This window comes from Tyto alba, unplaced genomic scaffold (genome assembly GCF_018691265.1).
Source record: "Tyto alba isolate M040663 unplaced genomic scaffold, T.alba_DEE_v4.0 Super-Scaffold_42, whole genome shotgun sequence".
In the NCBI taxonomy this organism is placed as follows: Eukaryota; Metazoa; Chordata; class Aves; order Strigiformes; family Tytonidae; genus Tyto; species Tyto alba.
The window spans coordinates 6,265,533-6,292,642 of NW_024881318.1; the positions used below are offsets into that span (position 1 = coordinate 6,265,533).

The 27,110-nt window shown below is 49.1% G+C and overlaps 1 protein-coding gene across 8 annotated transcripts in view; it reads right to left on the bottom strand.

Moving 5' to 3' along the window:
* Positions 1–390: 390 nt before the first annotated feature.
* CTIF (cap binding complex dependent translation initiation factor) overlaps positions 391–27,110 on the bottom strand; it is a 147,696-nt gene continuing 120,976 nt past the window's right edge. For all 8 annotated transcript variants that reach the window (XM_033011109.2, XM_033011108.2, XM_033011104.2 and 5 more), the window contains 3 exons: positions 22,340–22,495; positions 6,746–6,799; positions 391–4,947 (listed from right to left, as the gene is read on the bottom strand). In XM_033011109.2, coding sequence (XP_032867000.1) covers positions 4,732–4,947; positions 6,746–6,799; positions 22,340–22,495 — 426 coding nt within the window. In that variant the 3' untranslated portion in view covers positions 391–4,731. The remainder of the gene's footprint in view (positions 4,948–6,745; positions 6,800–22,339; positions 22,496–27,110) is intronic.

Here is a 27,110-nt window from a genome sequence, read left to right on the forward strand (position 1 = left end):
CAGGACCAGCCGAGGTAGGACACAAACGGGCAATTCCCCTGGGAGAGAGGCTGGGGAGCGGGTGGCTGTGGAGGGGCCCAATCCATCACCCACGGACCTCTGAGCCCTTCGCACCAGTCCCATGGGCTTCATCCTCACCCCCCGTGAGAAGTGATGGGGAGAGGGGACAGCCCCAACCGGAGCCTCAGCACCACGCAGGATCCCACCCAGTGCCGGCAGCACGGGCTGAGCCATCCCCGCAGAGGGAAGGATCAGGCCCTCTGCTACATTTCCAAGTAGACTCTGTTAGGGATATTTTCCCCCGCTCTGTATCTTCCTTTTCTTCCATCCGAAACAAAAGGAAGGTCTCTCCCAGACCAGCACAAGTACCCACAAAGAGATGGGGAAATGTCAAGCTTTAAACATTTATTACTCAGATGATGCATTTTATAGCATACAGTGGATCTGGATGTTCTATAAACAAAGACTGAATTGCCACAAAGAGTTATTAGCTCCCTTGTTTTAACAGTCTCTGAAATTCTGAAAATGATGAGTTTGTGTTTTCTCTAGTATGAATAGCTAGTCCTTATTCTCCCCAAAACCTTCTTCCTTTTTTTTTTTTTTTTTAAATTTTTTTTAAAGCGCTTAGTTTAACAAATATGATTAAATTAAAAATGTCGCTTTTTCAAATGCAAATAAATACATTAAAAAAAATAATGAATTGCTAGCGTTAACTCCGTGTTCTGCAGGACACCGCAGCTCCCTTGGCTATTGACAGTGGACTTTGCAACCCTTTGTGTTATTTCTCCTGAAAAATACTGGAAGTAACACCAGGACTGGCTAATAGCTAACACCAAGAAGAGCAAAATTACTGTAAAGCCATAAAATACCCAGCAGGGAAATTAATAATAAAAAAAAAAATCATATTTAAGATTTTGAGAGACATCCAAGTCAGGGATGTTATAAAAATAAGCATGAAAATAAATCATAAGTTATTCTGACAAGTTTTCCTTCAAAGCCATCAATCATGTCAAGAATAGATACTAATTAATCTCCTTCGGGGGAAGAGGGGAACTAAGCAAATCGCTTACTTTTCCCTTTTTTTTTCCCCATTTTTGTTTTACCTCCGTACACATGAGACGTCTCCAAACAGGGGTGAAGTCCCTCATGGAGAAGTTGAGCAAGTCACGTTGTGGGCAGCAAAAATCTTCAGTTCGGAAATAATTTCACCAGAAATGAGGTGAATTAGTTGCTGGGGAGTCTGGCAGGGCGCCGGCAAACCTGCCCTACATCCGAAGGGGACCGGTGTGGTGGTGGCGCAGATGCTTCAGCCACTACACCAGCCCGAGGTTTGGCCCCACACGTGTTTGGCCCAAGGAGGTTATTTTCACCTTTGCTGATGTAGCCGCATGGGGAAAACTTATTAAAACCCCCTGCGGATACTTTTATTGTACAGTGAAGACTGAATCTGGCTAATCGGGGGAGACACAGCTGGTGGCTTCACACCTTCAGAAATGCAGATTGTAGAATTACACTCTTTGGCGACCATTTCTTAAGAAAGCCAAAAAAAAGAGAAGAAAATACTCAGTGACATCCCTAGGTGCTCTCACCAGGAATCCCAAAAGCTTCCCAGTGCTGCTCCCCATACTACTCCATCAAATGACCTCGTGGTACCTCTTTCGCTAACATGGTACCGTGGTTAATGACACCACATGCCTGTCGGCTTCTTACTGATGGACTTCAGAAAGATACCATTGGCAGCATGTGATTTTGGGGAAAAAACCCCCCATTTTTGGTCAACACTTTGATTCTCACGTATCAACGGAGCGACTGACATATCAAAGCGGTTAATGGCTGGATGAATGTACGTTAAAGCGGAGATAAATGGCAAGACATTAAAAAACGACACATTTCACATAAAAGTTCTTCAGTGGGAGAAATCCCAGTGTTGGAGGGGTAAGTCATGGGCCAAGCCTGGTCGGTGGGGGTTGCAGGATTGTACTCCAACAGGAAAATTGAATAAACCCTCATGGCTGGTAGGGAAATGCTTAAGCAGAAATACTGCCATGTGGCTTACACTTTGCCTCTGAATGTCTCCTGATGCACTGATGGATGAAAATTCAGGTTTTTAGAAGCAAAATCTGTTATCTGGATTTTTGTTTTGTTTTGTTTTTTTTTTTCCTTCTTTCACTACATCCCAAGAGAAAATTCTGGGGGAAGGGGAAGGGAGAAGCTGCAGGGGCCGGAGCAGTGGTCTGGATCGCTGCCGGCAGGATCCCTGGCACCCCGACCCATCAGGCTATGCCCCTGTTACAGGATTTTTTTTGTTCTTTAAAAAAAAAAAAAAAGAATCAAGACAAAACTGGTTTTCAGGTCTTTTCCCAGAAGACTGATGCTGTGCCTGGGCGCACTACGATGGGTGTTAAATCCCCTTATCCTCCGCTCCCAAGAAATCAGGGAGCAGAAAAAGCCAAGAGCAATGGGCACAACCCTGAGCCTTGTAATACTGATGGGCTTTGCTGCCTTAATTAAGTTCAGCTGCTCATTAATACTATCAAACTCCATTGCTACTAACATAACTGACCCAACGCAAGGCGCTGTCATCATGTGAAGCTTCCAGGCTCAAATCCATGAAGCAGAAATTAATTTTTCCAGACAAGTCCAGTGCATCCAGCAATAATTTTGCTGCTTTCTGGGTAGACAGGAAAATTGAAGTTCCTGGTTCCAGCTCGCTCCTCTTGCTGCACGTGTGGATTAGAAACCGTATCAGCAGACAACCAGATGAAAATTCAAATAATATTGAACTGCAGCATCAGGACTCTCATCTCCTGCAATGCATTTTCTTCTGAAAATTTCTGCCCTTTAAATTTTGCAGCGAAATCTCTCTCCCCATCGCGGACAGACCAACACATTCATAAGGCACCCAAGAACATACTGCACGTCCAAAGAGGTTGGGGCGAAATCTCTCTTTTCCACAAGCCACCAGAAATTCAACGTTTTTCTTGGAAAAATGGGTATGAGCTGCTGAGTTCAGACCCAGCCTGCCTAGTCCAGGGTCCATGCACGCCCATGACATGGCATAAATTCTCTTCTTATCACTGGGAAAGAAAAGTAAATTGAATAATGGGAAGAAAACAGGACAGGCTGCCAGCGTCATGCCTTCCTCAGCTCCTCTCCCACTGCGCAGAAGGGATGGGGCAGCTCGCACCCCCATTAGCCTTCACCGAAATGAGCACCAGAAGTGATGTAGTAGGTAAAAGCATCGCTAGGCAAGAAAATAAGGAGACCGCCAAGCGATGCAACGGCGTGGCGTGTCCCTCCATACCAGCCCCCTCGCCCTCCGGGCACCTCCTCGCTCAGGCAGCATCCCGCCGTCGCCCCCCGCAGCCGCCCCCTCCCTCGGGATGCTCGGGCACGGAGCAACCCCAGGATCCCGGAGCAAGCCGGCGATCCCTGAGCAAACTCTCCCCCTCCGAACACGTCACCCGTCCCTTGAGGACATGGTGCCTTTTACAGCAACCACAGGACAGAGCTGCTGCTGTACACCGCGCACCTAGAGACACTGTATAGCAAATTCAGCTACTTAGAAGCCAGGCTCAAAACCTCCCATTTTTGGATTTACCTATTTTTTCCTCTTCTTTTTTTCCTTCTTTTTTGCCATACATTGCTTGTCTTCTCCTTACCAGTCTCCAAAGAACATCAAACCTTCATTTCTCCCTCGCCCTGTACATCATTAGGCCCAACTATAAGAGGCCTGAATTTAAATGTATAATTACAACCATGACAGTAATTACAATAAAAGCACTCCTTCAATGGAAACAAAAAGAATTATTACCAAAAAAAAAAAGGGATATAGTAGCTGAGGGATAACGGTGACTTGAACAGCAAGTGCTGCAGAATCCCCTGTTCCTCAGAGCTCCCAGCTCAGAGGACATATTTCTCAAGCCATCGAAGAGGTTACTGGCAAGACGACGGTGGCTACGTTACATCTGCAGTGGCTTTTGGACTCCTTTAAAATACTCCTTCTGCTTCAGCATCACACATAAACCATTAGTCAGCTCATGGGAAAGCATTGCTTTCTCCATTTCCGAGCTGCTTGCAATTGTCCATTCAACGACACAATAAAATAAGAAGAAAATAGAAACGCTCGAGAAAAAGAACACCCAGTGCAAATAAGAAAGTCGTCCCGCTCTCCATCCGCTTTTGAAGGGGTGGTGGGTAGTGGGGGACACACAGAAAGTTGAAGACAAGAGGAGGGGGGGCTGGAAAAACCTAATGCAAGCCCCGCTCGACAAAAGCCATCAATTATGAGCGTCTGGTGTAGTGTGTGTCTGGCTTTGTCCTCCCGAGACATCTGCTGCCTGCTGTCTCCTGCCAGTTGGCCAGGGCAAGGCGGGAGGACGGCGTGAAAACAATACTAGCCCCTACTTGGATTTTTTTTTTTTTTTTTTCCCCAAATTCTCCGTCTTCTTTCGAAAGCCAAACAATAACCCGGCAGGATGCGCTGCTGCTGCTTGAGCAATGAGTTCAGAAAAAGAAACCCCTAAAACAAAACCACAGCGGGGAAGAGGGGTGGCACTTGGCGACGCGGCTGAAAAACAAACATGCTTCTCCCTCCCCACCCCACAAACGTGTTCTCGAGCATGCTGGGGTTTGGTCTGCTGGGGGATTTAAATCGGAAAAGCTCTTGCCGGATCCCGTCAAGGCGCACGTCTTCTTCTTGTCCCTTCCCACCCCACCTTGCCCTGCCCCTCAAGCCGTCAGTTTTTGGATGGTCTTGTTGTAGTACTGCGTGATGGTGGGCGTCAGGGGGTTCCAGTTGTTGGCGTGCAGCTCGATGACCTCCAGCAGCAGGGACCGCGTCAGCATGGACTCGGAGGGACACAGCATCTTGTCGCGTGCTATCGCCAACAGCTCCGTCATCATCTCGGGCAGCTGCTCCTCCAGCAGCCGGCCGGTGCTCTGCAGCTGTCAGGAGAAGGATTGGTCAACCACGGAATACGGATGCTTATGGGTCCCTTCCAGCTTGAGATATTCTACTGATTCTATCATTCTGTGATATTAAAACACCCCGCCGGCTTTCACAGGCGCCCTCCATCCCTCCAGTTCTCCCCTGCTCGGTGCAGCGGGGTGAACAGGCGAGGTTAGAGGCATCGTGGCTTTTGAAAACCAAAACCACTCTGCAGCAGCCTCCAGGAACCAAACATGAAGGGTGAGGTTTTCAAAAGCATCCGTGCCGGGTTGCTGCTGGAGCCGATGGTTCAGCTCCCACTCACTTCAAAGGCAAAAGTGCTGCATTGCTTTTGGAAATAAAAAAAAAAAAAAAAAAAAAATCCCACCTAAAAATCACGCTATTGTCAAAACAAAGTTGCAGGCTGTGATGTGGTATTCCTGCCTTCTACCTGGCTCTTCCTTCACTCGCTGATTCACAGCTGTCAGTGATTCCCAGTCATTAATCAGAATAAGCAGAGCCCTCCTGTATGCGTAACAAATCCTGCCCTACCAAGATCTGCATTTATACCTGTCGTGCTTCTTCTCTGAGGACAGGCAAGGGCTTTATAAAACAATTACTCCTTGGAGAGCCTCCGTGGAGCAGCATAATGTGGTCCCACAGAAGAGAAGGTCCAAACTTGGAGTGGACAGCAATGAGTCCACCATCACAGAACTCTTGTGGGAACTGAATGCAGAGCTCCCCAAGGCCCTAACCTTAAAAATTCAAACTCTTCTCAGTTGCCTGCTGCTTTGCTGAATTTCACCATTCAGGCTGCAATTTCAAGTTCACTCTGCAAGGAAAGCTTCCATCCCCACGGGCCAATCACTTCCCAAAAGTGAAACTAATGAAACTCTGCTATATTTGTACCAGCATTTCTCTGCAAAGCTGCTGCTGAGCACAGCAAACCTCTCCGTGTGAGCCACAGGGCAGCTTTTGCTCCAATACAGATGTTTTTGTGCTTAAAAAATAAATGCAAGGTGAGATCTGAAGGAACCAGAATGACATAATTTTATGATGAGACCCCAGCTACCAAAAAAATTGCATGCATTTACATACATCACAAGTTCAGTGATAGATTCTCAAGGGCCATCTCTTAACTCATGGTGATGGCTCTTATCTGCTCCGCTCTGGGGAGCCCCCCCTGCAGTGCTGGGGCCAGCTCGGGGGCCCCCAACAGCAGAAGGACCCGGAGCTGCTCGAGCGGGGCCAGAGGAGGCCACGGAGATGCTGGGGGGGCTGGAGCAGCTCCCCTGGGGGGCCGGGCTGAGAGAGTTGGGGGGGTTCAGCCTGGAGAAGAGAAGGCTCCGGGGGGACCCTGAGAGTGGCCTCCCGGGGCTTAAAGGGGGGGCAGGAGAGGTGGGGGGGGACTCTGGATCAGGGGGTGGGGGTAGGATGAGGGGGGACGGGTTTAAACTGTCAGAGGGGAGATTTAGATGAGATGTAAGGAAGAAATTCTTTAAGATGAGGGTGGTGAGATGCTGGAACAAGTTGCCCAGAGAGGTGGTAGATGCCCCATCCCTGTAAGGGTTCAAGGCCAGGTTGGACGGGGCTGGGAGCGATGTGATCTAGTTGAAGATGTTCCTGCTCATGGCAGGGGGGTTGGACTAAGTGACCTTTAAAGGTCCCTTCCAACCCAAACCATGCTGTGATTCTATAATGCAAAGAGGTAACATGGTTTTGGAAACATCTAATAGCTCCTTGACACATGAGTAGCCAAAGACAGAAGGGGCAAAGCAATGAGGACTAGGGCAGGTGGTGCAGGTGTGTCCCTACCTCCATGGAGCAGCAAAGCACAGCATCTTCCTTCACATCCTGAGATTGCAACAACTGCAAAAGAGAGAACAGAGGGGTGGTGAGAAATGTATGACCTCCTCCCTATTGACCTTCCTTCCATCTCTTCGTCCAGCCTGGCTTTTGCCACTTCCAAGAGGAAAGGACAGAAAATCAGAAAGAGTTGAGGATAAAGATTATAAACACAAAAAATTAAGAGAAAGAGTGATAAAATGCAGGGTAAATGGTATCACTAGTGTATCCACTGCTGAGAGTGAGCTACTGGGGCAGAATATAGAGAGTTTAGATTAACAACTTTCAAAATAAATTTTATTTAGGTTACATTGCTTCTTTTATCCCATGGCAGAGAATGAGAAAATGAACTTGTTTCACATACACAGCAACTAAATACAACCATCAGACGACAGCATTCGAGCAGCACATCTCTGGGAGCAGGGCTTCTTTGGAAGGGAAGAGGCAGCCACCCAGCACTGCACCTCTCTGTCCCCATGGGGATGCTTCTCACAGCCACAAAATTTCCTGAAAGTGTTACATCCAATATACCACAATTAATAGGGCTTCTTCTAGACTGATTATATAGTGGTGCAAGTGCAATGGGTTGCAGTGAAAACCACGGGTGCACCAACTCCAGCCCTGCTCTGCTCTCCATGAACTTTGCATTACAAACATGAGCTTGCAAGCACGAGCAACTTTCAGGAGAGACCCAAAATGTTGCCGTGCATGGCGTGGGATGGTGGAGCAAGATGATCACCCCTCTTAGTTCAGACTGGGCGTGCAGTGAGGGTCAATGGCTCTACCTGGCAATGGCAAAGCATAGAAGCTCAGCACGTCCCACCCCACAAACCCTGGAACCACAAGCAAGGACCCTTGAAAGGGGATCAAAACTACCCATTTTTCATTGTTTTCATCTTTATGACTTTGTCACACACATGAAAGTGCCGTTCCAGGTATTTTGCTAAGACCACAAGAGAAAGCACAGTTGTTCTAGTTGCTTTACAAGTAGATAAAATACTGAGATTTTCAATCAGCCAACAAAGTGAGCTGGAGCATTATAAGAATCACTGTATCACAAAGTGGCTGATAAAATTACAAGTGCTGACAACACTTGAAGCTAACAGCCACTTCCACTACATCACCTTGGGTTGAAGAAGACCCTGAGCTAATCCCTGTGTGCAGCGTGGAGCTGAGTGCATGCAATAAACACTGAGAAAAAGTAGAAAAATCGGGAAAACTGGATTCATTAGTATCTGAAATTCATCAGGGAAAGGCAAATTTTGGAAAAGCGGTTGGACTAATTAAAACTGTTTATATAAAAGTTGCTCAGCGTAACTAAATGTGCTTCAAAGTCACATCCTTTAGTTCACAATTCAAATTTTCAGCCTTATCATCTCTTCTTGCCACTCTCATTTTTTCATGTATCCTTTCCTTTACAAATAAATGCCCATTTGCTTACCAGCTCCACAACTGCTGGAAAACAGCTAGGGAAAAAAAAAAAAAAAACATAATCCAAGGAATTACCATTACTCTCAAAGTTTTGTCTTCACCCTCTTCTGTTTTCAGCAGATAGTAGTTTGTTTGCTTTGAAGACGATGTTCACAGCGTCTCGATGAGCATGTGGTCCGTTGGGTTTTATCTTGCATTACCCAAAGGTTCAGCCAGGGTTCTGAAGACAAGCAACAGTTCCCCTCTCCAGTTTATCTTTCTGCTGAGTTGTTTGGAAAATGTTAGTTAAGCCCAAGTATGAGGGACGAGCCCCAAGTGACTGTACGGTGAGCCCGGGCAATGTCCCCACAGGTGGGATCTCAGTAAGTCACGGGGAGAGGCCTGGTGTCACTTCTCTTGTTTGACTGGTGTCTCAACCACTCCTGGAACTGGGGCAAGAGAAGGTTCCAGAAGTCCAGAACTGGAGCCATAAATAGGGGCACGTGCGAGTCCAGAGGGGACTCTCCACATCAACCCTCCCCATTGGCAGGTCCAACACTGGATCCAGGACTGCTGATCTCTCTCTCATTCTCTCTGTCTCTCTCTCTTTTCCCCTTCTCTTTCTCCTTCTCTTTTCTCTTACAGTTGTTAAAGTGTTAAATGCCTACCTTGGCTTCCCATGAAGCCGCATAGTTTAGGTAGACATAACTGTGAGAGTGCCAATGTTTACAGAATATTTGTTCCCATTAAAGTTGGTGTTTATGTACGGACCTTGAGTGTTATCTCACCTTAATCCACAGCGAGGGGATTTGTGAGTCTTAGTCACTCAGCCCTCCCCACAGGTGGAACGTGACACCAAGCCACATGCTCTGGGATAAATTCTCACAAACAGTTCTTAGATTATTTGCAAAAAATCCCGTAAGATTATTTTAAACCCAACAACAGCAAGGGAAAAAAATATCAACTGGGGACAACTATAAACAGGCAGTAGTCCAGAAATTAACTCCTGAGGTATTTAGCTCATCAGCACGGATGAAGCAGGGCTACAAATTAAATATATATTCCTACTTTTGCTATTCTTTACTAAAGGACATAACACAAAAATTAAAGCAAGAAAAGTGGAGTTAGGATTGATTAGAAAGGACCTATGGTGGCCCAACTCCAGCCCTTTGCTGTGGTCTCCTCAGTGATCCTGCTCTCTGCTGGGGATACGTGGGCAGGTAAAGGCTGCAACTTCACTTGGGCTTTCCTCGCCCCAGCTTCCCACCCACAGAGCTGGGACACGCTTCCCTACCTCAGAAGGTGGTTGTGAGGATGAACGTGTCACTGTAAAGTGCTCAGATATTTGGCTAATGAGCAATAGTCTTATCTATCTGTGATGAAACAGAGACTATATCCTGCCCTGAGACTTGAGCAAGCACCCTCTACCTTCATGCTGCCCTCTTGGACTTTATCTGACATGACTTGGCTGAACGAGGAAAATGTATGCACTCCACCTTGTCCATCAGAGCACCATGTGCTCCACCTTGTCCCCTGAGGCACCATGTGCTCCACCTCGTCCATCCAGGCACCACGAACTCCACCTCATCCACTGAGACACCATGCTCTCCACCTCATCCATTCAAGCACCGCGTGCTCCGCTGCTCCATCCAGGCGCCTGGAGATCCCAGTCCCAGGAGCCACAGTTCAATCACTGCCTGTGATACGTGGGTTGTGGAGGCCCACAACCTGCCCACCAAAGCCAGGCACGGCCCTGCACAGCAGAGCAGGGCCCAGCAAGCAGATCTACTGGTACTTTGGGAACCAGTGTCCAAGTCCATGCCCACAGACGGTTGTCAGCCACCTGCATCAGTCCAGTCTGAAGACAGGAGGATCAAAAAGATGTCACCATTTCTCTGCATGGTCCTGATCATAACTATGCTTCTAGCATGCTGGAGAGGGGGTCCAGAGTTTCCCTGGGGTGTAGGCACCAGCTATCTGCTGCTGACCCCTGAGTGCTTGGACAGGAGGAGATCAAGGAGCCCAGTTTGCTGTCCCAAGTCTGGCATGGGCACTGAACCACTGCTGCAGGCAGACAGCAAGGGTTGCACTACAAGGACCGTGCTGCCTGGGGTCCTGCCGTCGATGTCCTCACCCACTGATGATGTTTTGCATGTATTTCTCAATGGGTGGTTCGTCCCCACCCACGGCTGCCCCATGCAAGCACCTGTCACCCCAAAGCAGCGAGGTGGTTGCTTCAGCAAGAGCACAGCGTTTCCCAAAGGTCTTTGACCCCCGTGTCAGCCCTGCTGGCACTGCAAGAAAAAATGGTGCAAATGCTTTGAGATCTCCAGGGAAATCACAAGCCTGAAGTACCAGTACTCGCATGACCATAAACCTGAACCCAAACAATTGCATTCATCCTTTGCAATCTAATTCATATTTACTTAAAATATTTTAACGTAAACAGGCTATACCCATTAAATTAGCACTCCCACATTGGAATTATTATTTATTTAACTATTTATAACTGCTCCTCCCTACCGCGTGCATCTGCGCAAATCCCACCATGGCACCATCCCATCCCTCTCCACTAGGTTCCCACACGGTTCAAACTGGCTGATGAACGTGGATGAGGGAGTTGGGAAAAGGTGTGTGAGGCAGACGACAGGGCAGATGAGATGAGACTCACACACTTCTTGGTTTAACCTGTAATCATCCCCCCGGGGGCTGGGGCTGTCTGCGAGAAAAACTTCCCTTTGCTCTCCAGCCGGTTTCCCCCGTATCGGGCGAAGCCGAGCAACAAAAGCAGCAGTTCCTGCTGGAAAGCAGACAAAGAGTCTGCTTGATTTCCTAAGAGAGGAGGCGGCATGCCAGAATCTGCCCGACCAGTCACATAATACCCAATCTCAGTTGCGAAAGGCTTCTTACTGTTTTTTTTCTGGTGCTGGACTAGCAGCTTTGCAGACTGGTGGAAGATATCGGGCTCCTCCTCTTCCAAATTTCTGTGTCCTGCTGACAGATGGAACACTGGGCAAAGTCCTCTGTGAGGCCAACGTGCCCAGGTAAGTTATGGGTGCTAAATATTTTCATAAGCGACCCAAAATAAATTATAGGGTCTGCTCCTGGAAGTGCTGCGTGTGGTGGGGGAGCTGAAGTGCCTTGCACAGTGGCTCCTGAGTGCAACTGGTTTCGGTGGCATGCTACTGGCACCAGTCTTCCCTGGGCTCCATGGCCCCAAAACCTACTCTTTATATCTTTGCAGAGGTAAGCACCGTAAAGAAGGCATGCAACGGCTGTTGAGGGGGAAAAGAAGCCCCAGAACTGCAGCTGTGCTTCATCGTGGAGAGAACCAGCTTGGTCGTCCTGAGGGGCAGTGGTTGCAGACGCATGCGGTGCAGACCACCGGGAGCAAACTAGAGAGCTAAGCTGAAGGGATTCACATACCCACAAATATCTGGGTTCATGATCTGTTTTCTGAGATCACCCGGGCTGCTGAGAAGATAAAGTGCTTACTTGGTATTCTCAGGGGTGCCCATGCCACAAGCAGGACTGGAGAACCTGCCCTACTATCCCTTATCACCAAACCACGCAGGTTCAATTGTGTTCTTCAGCAGTTCTCCCCAGGAGATGGAGTGGGAGCAGCCCAACGCATACATTACCCTTTCCAGCTGCAACGATATTTCTCCTGCGAGGCACAGTACTAATTACTGTGTATGATATCACTTGCAAAATGACATATAAGCAATGCTTGCCACAAACTACCTCTTAGCATGCAGTGTTTTCTGACGCTTTGGTTATGACTCCACCGTGAAAGTGCGGAAAGCTTGAAAACATCCACCCAGAGTCATGGAGAGGTTGGGATGTCTCTGAGACCCAGCGAAAGCTGGATGGACCACAGCCCACGTGCCGCCTGTCCCAGCTCCCCAACGGGCATCTCAGGTTCGTCCATCCAGGTGGCAACACGCATGGACATCCAAACAGCCTTGGGGCGTGAAGCTCCAGCCTCGCAACCACTCTGTGGTCCCTGCCCACAGGTATGCTTTTCATCTAACACGTAGGTCACGAGGAAGTGCCTGCTGGTATTCCTCCCGGGGAGTGTGGACCACGACCGCAGAGGAACCAATGTGTTGCAAACGCATCATCCAGGTGCAGCAACCAGCTCACTGGTGTGAAATGAGGCAATGGGTAAAAATGGAGACATATTTCGAGTAGAAAGAGGGAGAAAACCAGCTACTTGTGCCACGTGGACGCTTAAGCAGAATGACCATACTGTACTTGAAAAGGTGCAGGAGAGATGCTGCTTCCCAGTCCTGTTTTTAACGAGAGGAGCCCTAGGGAAGAGCTGTGATGGACTTTGTCCTCAACAAGACAGATCTGTTCCAGCTCTGTGGTCAGGATCATCATGGAGACCCCCTTATAAGCGGGCTTGTAAGAAAGATGGGGACAGACTTTTTTGTACAGCCTGTAGCTGTAAGACAAGGGGTAATGGTTTTAAACTAAAGGAAGGGAGATTCAGATTAGATAGAAGGAAGACATTTTTTACGATGAGGGTGGTGAGACGCTGGCCCAGGTTTCCCAGAGAGGTGGTGGATGCCCCATCCCTGGGAACATCCCAGGCCAGGTTGGACGGGGCTCTGAGCAACCTGATCGAGCTGAAGATGTCCCTGCTCGTGGCAGGGGGTTGGACTGGATGGCCTTGGAAGGTCCCTTCCAGCCCAAACCATTCCATGATTCCATGGTTCTACGATCTTCCCTTACAACTGGGAGTGCCGTTCAGGCACAGGCTGTGCTGCCCTGCTGACACAGCTCTGCAGGCACTCTTGGTGGGTCTACTGAACCACAGTTGGGGAAATCCTGTCCCAAAAACCTCCTGGAAGCCCTGTGGTCTGCTAGATAGGTCTGTCTGGGAGCACAAGCCAGTTCTGCTGCCCTTCACAGGCTCTCCACAGAAAGACATCAATAGCAATTTTCTGCTTTTCCAGCAGCCCCTTATTGACCTACTGTTGCAAGTCTTTGAGGAAGATGCCTGAGATAAGATACATGGGACTGCTTGGCTGCTCTGCATGGGGAGAGTCACGCACTTCTCTGAGCTATAAGCAATTGCTATAACTTCACTTTTCTTATTGTCACAAGGCATGGGGTGGTGAAAACAGCCAAGACTGGGAGAAAATGCGAAGTACAAATGAGGGTGTAGGGGATGAGTAATTACAAAACACTCCACCAGTAAGGCCAGTCTCAGGATTTCTGCAATCTGCTCCCATCAGAAGTATCAGCTCCTCAACCCAGGACATCAGAAGGTCAGGTGGGCTGATCCTGCACTCATCAACAAGCTGTGCCAGTGCCACCTTCCCTACAGAGGTACTGAGTGGCTCTCTGGGCATACCTTGGGAGCTAGGGGTGTCAGGTGAGGTGAGACCTTTCCATAGAGAAGGAATGAGCACTTGGATATAGCAGCCCTTTAGAGGTCCACAGGCATAAGTGGCATCTTCTCTGCTCACCAATTTGATGCTAAGGTTCTCCAAACACAAAGTTTTAGGGAAACCCTTTCCCTTTTGGAGCTGCCTGTGCTGATCTCTGCACAAGGCACAGGCTCTGCCATGCTCCAAAATGTTATTTGCTGGGTTCCAAAAATCCAGCTGGGCTTGGAGAGGCAGTCTGCATCCACTAGTAATGGTGCTTCTCTCCACGTAGCCTTCTGCTCATGTCTCTCTGGGGATCTGCTGAAGCCTTCAAGCCCACTGAAGATACGCAAGGTGCCATCAGCCTATGCATCTCATGGTGGGGTCCCTCTTCCCAGTTCCCTGACTGGGGTGGCTTTGTCTCAGCCTGGGTGAGAACATGCTGAAAGCAATTCATGCTGCTCCATTAGGAGAAGGCCACCAGTATGGGTCACTGCTGGTCCCACAAGCAGCTGCCCAGAGGAGGTGTCACAGGGGGAAAGGAGCTCTGGGCTGGAGCTGCTCGTGCTGGGCACGGCTGTGTTGAGAGCTGTGTTCACAGGAGGCACTTTCCCTAACATTTTCTTGGACAACTTGAAGGAGCTTGTTTGGTGGCACCTACTCCTTTCACAGTGATGTGTTGCTCTCAGCTGAGGAGACTTCTGTTCTCCTATTACCCAGCCAGGACTCCCTGGGAGGATGGTAGAGAAGAGACTAGTTTGTTTATTGCATCAAGTGAACCAAAATGTTGGTTATTCTCCTTGTCAGGCTCCTGAAGAACTCACAGACACTTAACAGCGAATTGAATTAAGGCCAGAGGAACAAAACCCTGTACCCAGTTGTGGGAAACTCCTCCTACTCCTTTCCACTGTAGACAAGGGAAACCATGAAACATGACTCTCTCTCCCCAGATCTGGAACAGCAGAGGGTATTCCTGAGAAGATGGAAACCATTAAGAGGCAATTACTGGAGACAGTGATGAAGAAAATCTGGTCACTCATCAACCCAGACACTGCAAGCCAACAGTAGCCTGGTGGTTACACATCCCCTGACTGGAGGTGGACCTTCAGGACCTGAAGGTGGGTGAGACAGACAGACAGAGCCACCCAGTCTGCACTCACAGGGAGACTGAGCCACCCAGACGGCTGGCTTCATCCTGCCCAGCCAAAGACATAATAACCCTGGGAGAGCAGGATGTGATCTCATCCCAAGGGTCCCGGGGAAACACAAAACATGGAAAGAAACAGTGGCGAGACCATCGTACTTGATTGCAACGGGCTCCACCCTGGCTCGCCGGACGCTCTCTGCTTTCCTGGCTCTGCGGAGGGAGAGAGCGCATGGCGGCAGACGCAAATAGTTGTGTTTACATCCCATTGAAAGGGTTTTTGGGAACTAACAATGTCGGGTACAGAGGGCGAAGGAGAAAAACAAAGCCACGCGATGGAGGAGGGACCATCCTGTGAGATGGTATCTAGCTTCATTTCTTTATCTGTCCTAATTGCTTCCTCTCCCTTCTCCATGGGTCCCAGAGAAACAAGGGTGGCATTCCCTCTCCCCTATTTAAAATATGCCATTATGGTTTTAATGCTGGGACTAAACTAGTCCTGTAGCTTTCCAAGAATACATATTCCTTCCCATAAAATACTCAACAGACCAGCTGGACTCAAAGGCATCACACAGCCCTCCTTGTTTTGGTCTGTCCTCATCCACTCCCAAATAATATCCACTCTCCTTCACCTTAGCTCTGCCCTTTGACCAAAATGATGCAAATTAAAGGGAATTTTCTTTTCCTCGTACAAGCTGCATTCACAGGAGGTGCTTCACCAGAGCAGGTATAGGGGGAGGTCTGCGTGCACGGGAACTTTTTTTCATGGCTATTTATTGACTTATTGCACAGCAGGCGTGGAGGCATGGGGACATCCATCCCTTCTGGGAGCATGGTCCTACAGACAGACGCGTGCTTCTCCTCTTTGCAAACGCCTGCTCCTGCACACTACCTCCTGCCATGGCTCTGAAGGTCCACATCACCCCACACATCAGTGTACCCTGCTTGCTCCAAATCCCAGACTTCTCTCCCAGCTCCTCCAGGTCTTCAATCCTCCCATTCTGGATTCCCACAGTTCCCTGCTTGTTTGCTCTCCCCATTTCTCCTTCCTTCCCGTGTCTCTGACCCCCAGTCTCCTCTTTCTTCCTCCTTCCCTGGCTTCCCTTCCCTCCCATGTCCGCATCCTTCCTCCCTCCTCCATCCTTACAATCTACAAACCACGTCCCAGTTTGTCCCAGTCCTGCCAGACTGAAGACCAAACCATATACCGCAGAACCAGATGGGGGGACCAGAAATAGACATTTTTGATGAAATAGGTCCCCTTTTCCAAAGAGGACTTATTTTCTTCAGTTGGATGTGGCCTTATAGAGCTACTTGGGTGGAAGGGTGGTGCAGGGTCAGGATCTGGCCCCTTTGGTGACTTTGCTCATTCAGTAAAGGAAAAATTCTGTATCATTCTCTGTCTAGGAGAATAATATTAAAAATCCTAGCATCTCATTATACTGTCAAAGACCCTTTTGTGACTCAAAAGGATGATGCTTTTTAAAAAGTGAGAGTGATTAAAAAAAAAAAAACCCAACATGTTAAGATACAATTTTCCTTTCCAAACAGCACCACCCTCCCTGCTCATCTGACTGCAGTCAGGAAGGTTTTCCTCTCTCTTCCTCTGAAGGAGACAGTGAAAAGGCAGTGCCCTCTTGAAGTTTAGACGTTAATTACTGTGTTAGAATATTTTGCTAAATTACACAGCATGGCCCCAGGAGATAACAGGCACTAAGAGAAGGGAGGGGAGTGGATACCCGTCTACATGCTGCACCGCAGACTCAGACGTGGGGGAAAGGCAATTAGACAGGGAGTATTTATCCTCCCTCCACCACCACCCCGAGGCTTTCAGTTAGCAGCGTGTACCAAGGCAGAGAAGCGATGGGAGCGTGCCAAGATTTTAAACGATGCTGAAATGGGACCGTCTCTGCCAACCAGACTGGAGGTAGGAGACAACTCCTGCAGAGGAGCAACTGTCCTGCCTGCTGCCACCCTGCTGGGTCTGCTGCTCGCTGCCTCTGTGGGGCTGACTCACCTTTCCCAGGAGCTGCCCTCAGTCCCCAGGGTTGGTAATAAGGCCATAAAAGCATCTGTCTTGGGTCAGGCCAATGCCCACATCTCTCTTATGGGTGGTGATGCTCCAGGTGACACCTCCAGGGTACCAACCGAGCCCCAGCAGCAATAACCCCTTCAAGCTGAAGGGGCTTCCATGAATTGGTCCTGCAGTTACAGCCTCCTGCATGAAGGAGTTTTGCAGTTTAATTAGTCTGTGATGAGCTGCTTCCTGGGGTTTGCTCTGAACCTGCTCCAACAGCTCTGTCTGATGCACCCATGGGTGCTGAGAGTGAGACAGTGCTGCATCAAGGCTGCTCCCCGTCACCCCTGGAATCCAACCCCCTTGTATCCAAGCTAGAACATCATGGGTGGACAGCCAGATGAGTAAAAAAACTGGTCGGGTGGTTGGGCTCTGAGATCTGTAGCTATCGAGTTACAACCCAACGATGCCTGGAGGCCAGTCATGAGGAGTACGGAGGCATCTATCCCAGGACTTGCCCTGTTTATGGTCTACCCTTATCTGTGACCTGGAAGAGGTGAGAAGCATGCTCTTCTGAAGTTTGTAGATTACACCAAGTTGGGTGGAACCAGTGCTTGAGGAGCTGCCATCCAGAGGGACCTTAGTGGACTGGAGGAAGAAGTCAAGAGGAACCTTAAACATTCAATAAGGAACAAGCCCAGCACAGCAGAAGAGCACAGGGGCATGGATAAGGGGTGGAAGAGGGTTATTATGGGGGATGAGAGGGGGGCAGAGCCAACCCTATGTTGCTTGCCCTTATGGGACCCCAATCGGCAAGTTGCCTTGAAGGCACCGCAGTGACACCACCACCTGGCATCTTGTTGAGCTTTAGGTCCCACAAGCCAGTTTTTCCACCTCTTTGCTCTGCTGCCGTAGGCAACTGCTCAGGTTACCTGGCTGTAAAGCCAGGTCTGACTGCCGAATGGCGTCATAAAAATAAACAAATGCATCCAAAGCAGCAATTGACACCAACCACCTTGGCTGGAAGCGGCTCTTCCTGGCAGAGGGCTGGCAGGAAGGTGGCAGCTCCCAGGCCCAGAGGCACCTCCTGAGTTGGCGTCCCACCAACATCCAGTGGGGAGGAGATCAAGACACAAGAGAAGCCAAACCTCCCGACACCACTCATCTGTCCTGGCTTCTGCAGACCACGACTGTGGCTCCAAGCTGGCTACGATCCTTCCTTCCCTGCAGACCACAGACATCACCAAGAGCTAGGACAGGTCCCTCAGGACCATGTCCTAATGCTTCTCTTCCCCAGCAGCATCTGGGGATGAAGCGGGGAGAGCAGCAAGCTGGGCTGGCCCATGCCAATCCCACTGACACACATGTAGCCACGGGCAGCACAGACCTGGATGAAAAACAGCCAGATCCAACCATGCTTATGAAAGAGCTAGGAAAGGCCAAAGTGGTGATAATCAGTGAACAATAGATGGCAAATAATATTATTTATTATCTCTACATCTTCGGTAGCCACGGGGCACTTGTTGCACCAGGCATAGGGCTCCGGAATGCTCCTGCCCCACTGATGGTTCAACTGACATTTGCTGGTCCCTGGTCTTAACCCATTTTTTACATTTTGCTGACTCCGATGAAGGCCGCAGAAAAGAATAAATATGGCCAGGCTGCAAGAATCGACTTCTCTTTGTTGTCCTCCTGGTTTTATCTGTTTTTGGGGGGACATGCAATGTGAAGTATCGTGGGAGCGGGGCTGAATGTGGCCCTCAGTGTTTGGACCCGGGGCAGAGGCTTTGGGGCAGCAAGGATGTCAGCATGTTCACTCCCTGCCATCTTGGAGGGGCGGAAGGAGGTGTACAGGGACAAATTTGGTGTGGTTTTCCAAAATAAAGTGAGGCCAGGATTAAGAGCACATGGGCTGTAGGGCTGGGAGAAGACAGTGGGCCATCCCTCTTGCTTAGACCATCAAGCGCGGGAGTCAGGACAAATTCTTAAAACTGCTAAAAGTGTTTTCAGTGAGACAGATAAAAGACCTGTGGAGGAATGTGGTCCTGGAAGATGACACCACCGGTCCCACGTGAGGTCAGCCAGGGCTGGAAGCAGGCAAGGGCCAAGCCTGCAGTGCTCTGGCTGCATCACAACCATCCCTGGGGAAAGACTTTCCCTGGGAACAACTCCCTCTTCTAGCTTGCCCTCAATTCCCTGAAGCTCCAAGGGAAGAATAGGAGGAAAGCTCTTTCTTTTATTTCTATTTAACTTCTCTTCTTTGTTATTCTTTTCCCAGGCCTCCCAGATTTGACGGCTTCAATAGTCCTCTGGTTCTCATCTGCAAAGGGCTCTCCTCTGGTCACCGTAAAAATCCCTCCTGTCCCCCAGCTGTCTTCAACATTGATCTCTGGGCTGAGCTGGGGTATCCACTTCCCTTCTCCAACCTAAACTATGCACTATTCCAAGTGGAAAAACATGTTTTGATCCAAACCACCATCCAAACTCACTGTGCTCCATCAAACCGTTTTAACGAGAGCTGGACTCACCGTTTACTTCTCTTGGCAAACCACCTCTTTGCCTAAAATCCCAAAGTTGACCCCACAAGACCTTGTGAAGACAGTCTCTGCCTGCATAAATCTCACCCCAAGCCCTCAGAATGGTTCTGGAAATTAATTTTTTTTGATTCTTTGGGGATCTGGCTCCTGGGAGAGGCAGTCACCATGTCAGACACTGTGGCAGACCCTTCCTTCTCTCCCCACCCTGCTTTCCAGCAGGCAGCTCAGGCAATTGGTGCAGTGGAGGATGAGACTGAGCACCCTGGGATGGGGTCTTGGTGTGGACCGTGTTCATGCCAAGGGGCACAGCCACTCCCTTGGCTCCTGAAACGTTGCCCAAGCAAGGCGGCAGTTCTGACCCAGATTTCCTTTGCCATGATTAAACACCCATTCCCGTGGCTGACATGAAAACACAGTGATCTGTCTGTTTCCCCGAGGATGGTGATGAACGCTGGTTTGATTAGCCAGCAATCCCCCAGGATTTATCACTCCAGCTTTGCCTGAAATGAACTTCTATTTTGATTTCTTTATTTTTTGTTTTTTTTTTTTTTTTTTTTTTTCCCCCAGCCCACAAAACCAACCCATCCACACTGCTCAATAAATAACACTAGTGTTGCCACCCGATTCCCCCAGCCTCCTCACTGGGCTACCCAGCACTGCCATCCTCACTTCCTCCCACCCAGCCCAGCTCCACAACTAATGATGGTGTTAATAAGCTTTTATTTGGGGGGAAAGGAAAGGAGCTAGAGAGAGGAAGCTTTGCAGGGGGAAGGGAAGAGACATTCCTGCTTCAGTCATCAGGCAACTTTCCCCTTCCTCTTGCTCACTCCCTTGCTGACCTTTGGCTGAGTCTGACAAAGCTATAAAGGAAAAGGGAAAAAAGAAAAAAAAAAAAAAAAAGGGACAGAAACTAAAAAGCAAGAGAATCTGAAAGGACAAGCAGAGGGAGAGATGTTAACTCACCTCTGGTAATGATTTATCATCAAAGGATGGGTGGATGGAGGCAGAGGGAGATAAGCATGATTGTGGGCAGCATGGAGGGGCTTTGCTGGGGGATGCCCAAAGGGGAAGGAGTTAGAGATGAGGGGCTGAGACTGTACACGGGGATGTACATGATGATCAGCAGGAAGGGGAAAAACCCGTGATGAGTGCTACTACACCTTGCCAAGCTGTCCCGAGGCAAGTGGAGGTCACAAAGCTCACAGGCTGTCAGCTTTGTCCCTACCCTGGGACACCACCCCATGTCCTTCATGAAGCTCACCAAGGGATGAGTACTCTACACGATTTGGGAGTTTCCGTCATCTCATGGAGCACCCGGCAGGGCCAGCCTGTGCAAATGTCACTGTCCTCTCCTGGGTGCAGCTAGGTGAGCTCACCACCACCTCCTTGGCTGTGTCTACAGCCTGGCTTTGGCGCTGGCAACCACCTCGGAGCCTGGCACCCATCACTGCTGATAAATAGGTGGTTCTGTTCTCCTGGGTTGGCCCTGTGTGTCAGGATTAGCTGACGGTGGCAAAAAATGGTGGCAAGACGGAAACCCATCCCAGAGCCATGGAAGAGGACTGGTGTGAGTCAAGGTTACAACTCTGTGGAGCAATAACCATTTTGGGACAGGAGAGCTGGAAGACTCAGGCTGACCTATGCCAGCTAAGCTAGGAGTCTTCTCTGACAAACGACACCATGGGGACAGAGCTGTCCTGCTAAGGAACACAGAGATGTATTTTTAAGAAGCTAATTTATGCCTGATGCCTTGATATAATTAGTAAAGGCTTTTTATGTAGCAAAAAATATCCCTGATATGTGAAATTCATGTCCTTCTGTGCACCTCTAGTGCACCACTGTGTCCCCACACACTGGCAGGCAACAAGAGGGACCGTGGTGGCACAGCAAGGGCAGACAGGAGTGGACCGGGAAAAATTCTAGCAGAATCAGGGCTGGGTTGTGTCATGACTGTGATGGGAAGTGAAGGGGAACAGGGACTTTGCTAGACGCCAAGATCTTCCCCATAAGGTGACACATACTGCTGTGGGCAGAGATTTTGGGGAAGTTAGGCTATTCTTAGCATCCCTCTCCCACCTCCTCCTCTGGATATGTGTGCCTCGTCACGATGCCTGGACTCTTCCTCACTGCTACAGTCACCGTCTATGAACCCTACCCACAATATTACTGCAAAGACAAAATGTTTATGATGTGTTTGCATTCAGAGAAAACTTCCTATGCGTGTAAAAAAGTAATCGCTGGCAGTTTCTTTATCCTTCCCTTGCCCAAGGTCTAGCAGAGAACTTATTTTACAGCAAGTTATTTATGGCCTGACAGAAGTGCTACTGACAATTTGAGATTCACAGCTCCAACTCTGGGCAACAAGACAGATTTTTCTGAGAAAGTCTTCTACAGATAGCAGCCAGAGACAAAACCATCTTTAAAGCAGGATGGGAGAAAGCCCTCTCCTGCTCTATTGAACATTAACACTTGAGTTGCCTTTTCTTTTTATCCTCACTGAGGATTCTACCACCACCCTGAACCCCAAAATGTAGAAAACGGGTTACGACCAGGGAAGCTCAGGAGCTCAGGCTCTGAAATGAGCTCATCAGGAGCTCACGTTCTGAAATGTCCCCAACCCTGGTGTCAGGGCTGGGTTTCTGCTGCACTAGGTGGGGAGTAAGGACATATGGGACCTCACCTCTCTCCCTCCTTCCTCCTGTCAGTCTGTCTATCTATTCAGGAGGCTTCCCCTACTTTTAAGAAGCTTTTTAAGCTCCTTCAGTGGGGATTTTCGCAATGTTGGGATTTGCAAACTCAAAAGCTGTGATTGCAATACCAACTGTTGAGCTTTGCAAACTCTTGGACAAAGAGGTCTCTCTTGGAGCACGTGCTTTTAATCAGCAGAAACAAAATATGCAGGAAAAGTCAAGCATCCCTGCAGATGCAGGTACTTTTGGGGTGAGAAGTGTTGATGCTGGCAATGCAAACCTCTAGGAATCACAAAGCAAACGTCTACGAATCATGGGCACCTCAGCACTGAAACGCAATGGCTTGGCCTACCAGTGGAGAAGGACAAACTCTGAAGGCATTTACCTCCCTGAGGCAGGTATAAATGGGGCAGACAAGGACTCGAAAGGGCTCTCCGGTGCTGCTCCTCATGGTGCCGAAGACTTCGCAGAGAAAGGTGATGAACCCCAGCCAGCGCTCCACGTCCCGCTGCTGCAACTCCTCCCGCATGGTGAAATCCTTCTGCAAGAGGGACAGAGACAACAGGCTGCATCAGCAAAACCGCACTGCCATGGGAGAGGCAACGGCTGTCTAGAGAGAGAATTAGGAGGAAATTGAAACTGAGGGTGGGGGGGGAGGAAGACAGACAGACTGACTCTTTAGTAACAGCGGGGAGATTACTCAACGCACGTGGAGTGGCTGGAATTTCAACACAGCAAAGCCACCAGAAAGCAGGTACTGTAGAAATATCACCAACCCCTGTAATAACTGTCACGGCTTGCACTAGAGGCAGCGTCCCTCCCCTGCGCCCTGCCCTTCCCCTCAGACAGAAAGAGGGACTCTTCTTCAGATGCACAACCGAGATCGAATAAAAGCAGCAGCAAAGAGGTTAAATGAAATGTAGAGGAAACCCAACGAATGCTGGTGGCCATGCCGCGCTTGGTGGTCCAGGTGGACCTGGCCAGCCCATTCATTTCAGTATATTCAATAGACCCAGTGTCTGGCCAGGGGCATCCTAATGGCCTGGTTGCTCCCTGGGGTCTCACAAAATTATGACAGAGACTGTCTCCCTGCCCGACCACAAGATCAAGGCAGTCCAGGCTTGGCATTAAAAGGTCACCCTGATCCTGATCTGATGGTTGCCATGACCCAAGGATTATCCAAATGACATGATTTATGAAGCAACATCAAAAGGGAGCATGCAGGGAGATAGCTGCCTTCCCATCAGTCCTCCAGCTGGGGAGAAAATAAGGGGTTTGCCCGAAGGCAGGATATGAAAAGGGTTGTGTGTGATGGGAGTGTGTGGCAAAAAGCAAGTGGCAACACAGAAAAGCAAATAAAAACCTTTCTAGAAGATGGCACAAGAGAGTGCACCGCACTTAGAGCCAAGAGGGTTTCCCCGGGCTCCCAGCGATGCTGCAGAGCTTCTTGCAAGATGTCCCGCATGACTTTGCTTGTCTGTCTCCATAGTGACCTTTCCTTGGTGTTAAAAATTAGTAGACACTAAGTAGGGGAAAATTAAAGAACAGGACAAGTTCGTTCTCAACACCGTGTGTTCCCCGTGTGGATTGCACAACATTTGAAATCCAGCAACTAAATAAATTATCTTATATCTTTTTCATCTCAGTTTATTCCTACTGCCTGAGACAAAGCGCTTTGCTGCTGCAAATGTTCCGACCTGCAGCTGTACTCTGCAAAGCCAGGGAGATATAAAAGCCACCACACCAAAGTTTGCTCTCATGCCCCGGACAACACACTGGAGATCTTTCTTTTGAAACAAAGGTAAGTAAAGCAGCTGCTAAAGAAAGCCAGGCAAAAGCATGGTGATTATTTTCATGACACGACTGTATGCATACAAGATCCAAGACAGGAGCTATTTATATGTTTCATTACAAAAGGAAAAAAAAAAATATATTTGCATATGCAGGAAAAAGACTTGTAAAATAACCAAGGCACTTATTAACCAAACAGTGATGACTAATTTCTCTCTACACCCATTTCTATAAGGCAATTGCCCAACTATGTCTGTGACTGAAGTCAACCTACAGCCAAATCCTGTTGAGTCTTTTCAGACTCTCTGGGGGAGTTTGCAGAGTTTGTCCTTTCATTATCCAGGCAGTCCCAGGGCAGTGATGGAGGAGAGGGTTATTTGCCAGTTCAGGTTATCATCCCAGGGTTACAAAATTACTCATTCTGGAATTTTCACTTGAATTTCAAATAAAAAAAAAAAATTAAAAAAAAAAAAGGAAGAGAAATGACCTCCCGACTACTGAAACTTTTATAAAAACAAGTGAGAGCATCCTGTGCCCCTCATCTGCACTGATGGGGACCTCCAGCCTTGCCCACCCACAAGGTCACCCTCTGCCCGGGGACAAAAAGCACCCTTTGCACCCTGGAGCTCTGCCTTGATGCCCTGAGACCTTTCCATCTCCTGGCACTGAGCTGTCTCTTGCATCTCACGCAGCATCCCCCAAGCCCCCAAGCCATCCTGTCCCCCCAAGGCTGGATGTCCCCCAGCAGCCCCCTTGTCCTGCCTGGGAGGGCCCATACTGGTGTGCCCAGGGAGCCGTGCCATATTTTGTGATCCCTGGGGCATGATGGAAAATTCGTAGCAGCTTGGGATAACTGCATGGGCTTTGCGGTCCCAGATTACTGGGAAAGAACAAAAACCACTGCAGGAAAGTCTCCTTCTTCCCGTTCCTGCTCCAAACACATCACCCTGCTCTGCAACCTTGCAAGACAGAAAACTGCCTCTTCAACATTTTCTCTTTAAAAAAATATTTTCCATAAAAATCACATCAAACCAACTAACTAAACAAAAGCTTTCCATAAAACAACCACCAAACCAAACCAAACAAAAGTCATCAGGCCTGGGATGGGAGCTGGGCAGGAAGGGATGCCACCACCCAGCACCCTCTTTTTTTCATTCTGCAGCACCCGGTGGGTGATGCCACCCAGAAGATACATCAATGAACACTCTGCCCCCAACTCTTCTGCTGGAGAAGACCCTTGCAAAAGAAAAGGGACTGGGGTCCTCTCCCAACCCCCGAAGTCACGAAAAAGATTGTGCAAACGTTGACAGACCCTCATGAAGGTCGGAGTGGGAGATGAAATGTGGGATGGATGCAGAGGTCACCATGAACATTTTCACCCAGAATGCAATACTGCAGCAGGAATAATTTTGTTCCATTTTCAGCCTCGGGTTGGGCCAAATTTCACACAAGGAGATTGTTTGAGGGTACTCTGCAAAAGCAGGGGTGTGTGCGTGTGATACTGATTCCTCTGACAAAGTTGGAAAAGCACCTTGCCAGAGGTAGGAATTATGTCCTTTGGACCATGCGTGCCTACAGACAAAAGTTGGACTTGCCAGGAGTTGAACCTCTGTGGTAGCAGGACTTGCAGCGCCAGGGCTCTCCTGAAGCATCTTGAGATTTGCTTCAGCCCCACAGGATGGTGCTACACCAGTGCCACAGCACGCATAAGGAAGGTGGCCCAGGGAGCTTTGTCCTTAAATTTGGCCTCCAGACAGCAGGTTTGACCAGTACCATGGCATGCACAAACAGGCAAGCCAACACAAACACTGCCTGTGCAGAGGTGTCCTACCTCCCTTGGGGTGTCCATGTTTGAGGAGGCCACTGCTGTCACCTAGGTAATTTTGGCCAAAGGAGTTACAGGTGCAACTGACCTGGCTGCACGTCAGCCGTGCTCCCAGCAGGACCCACGACCCATCACGCCGGGGCACGGAGAACGTGGAGAGCAACTCGGTCACTTTTCCAAAGGGCGTGCAACCAAAACGGATGAGCCAGACCAAGAGCATGGTAGAGGGGAAGAGCTGGCCAGCGGCGAAGAGCGACTCAGAGAACAAAATCCATGTCCCATGTGCCTGGGGCACATCTGGTGGAGCCGTGCCCTGACCCGCAGACCTCCACACCACTGATGAGAAGCCTTGAGGAGGCTGAAGAGTGCTGCAACCAGACGGCCGGGTCACTGCCCTGCCCAGTGAACTTTTCTTGCTCTGGAAATGCCTCTGGGAGTTATATAAAAATAACCTGTGGATTGGCCTGCCCCATGCTTAGGTGGTGATGTCAGGGCAGTAAGCAAATTATCTTTCATCAGTTTGGCTGTATTTTTAAACACGAATTGTATTACTAATTTGGGGGTGCCCTGACCTGTAGATAATCTGGGCACGTTTACTGGATGACCTTCCTGCAGTGCCTATAGTTTAAAATAAAATGTATATATTTATTATACCAGGTAGTAAGGTTGACATCTCTTCTCTGCCTTGTTTGGGAGAAGAGTTCACTGGGAAACCATGTGGCAAGTGGGGGGATGCCAAGGGGACCTCTGAAGAGGACTTATACAGAACAAGTTTGGGGTATAAACCTGAAGGCTAAGCATGTTCATCACGTTGGGCCTTGCGATGTGTGACGGGTAGGTTAGGGATGGCCCATGTTCAGGCATGATAGAGATGGGCCATGGCTCAGCCCACCCTCTGACATCCCCCATCGGACCCTTTCTAAGCTTGACTGAAGCTCCTGCCAGCAACGGAAATAGAAATGTCTTTATGTTGGGGTTCTCCACTCTTGCACCCAAGTGAAAGCCCACTTCTCATCTTGGTGTAGATGCAGCTCATGCAACGCTATCGTTTCTTGGCCCAGACTTGAGACCTCTCCAAGACCAGGACCAAGCTAGAAGAGCCAAGAGGACTGGCCACTCCATGGGAGAGGAGGAAAATCCATCCTCTAGCATTTCTGGTGGGCAGCAGAGTCAAGGGGGGTGAGAAGCAGCATTTTGCAGTTGCATCTAAGCCCTGCTCCAGCCCAGACAGCTGCAGCTGAAAATCCATCCCTTGGGAGTTCGCCACACTTTTTTTAAGATGAGTCCCAAATAACTTTCCTCCAGATCTGGGGCCACCAACTCATGGCTGACTCTGTCAGCAGCAAGCTAGAGGGCAAAAGTTTAGCGTGGGATAAAAACGAAGGTTAATTTAAGCATTGCCACCTTCTAATGGAAAAAAAAAAAAAAGACACATTTGGTCTTGTTGCTTTGTAAACACAGGGCTCTTCCTCTGGCAGCTCTGCTGTTTACTCAGTCATTGTCAAGGAGGCAGGAAATACTGAGTCAGAAATACTGCACA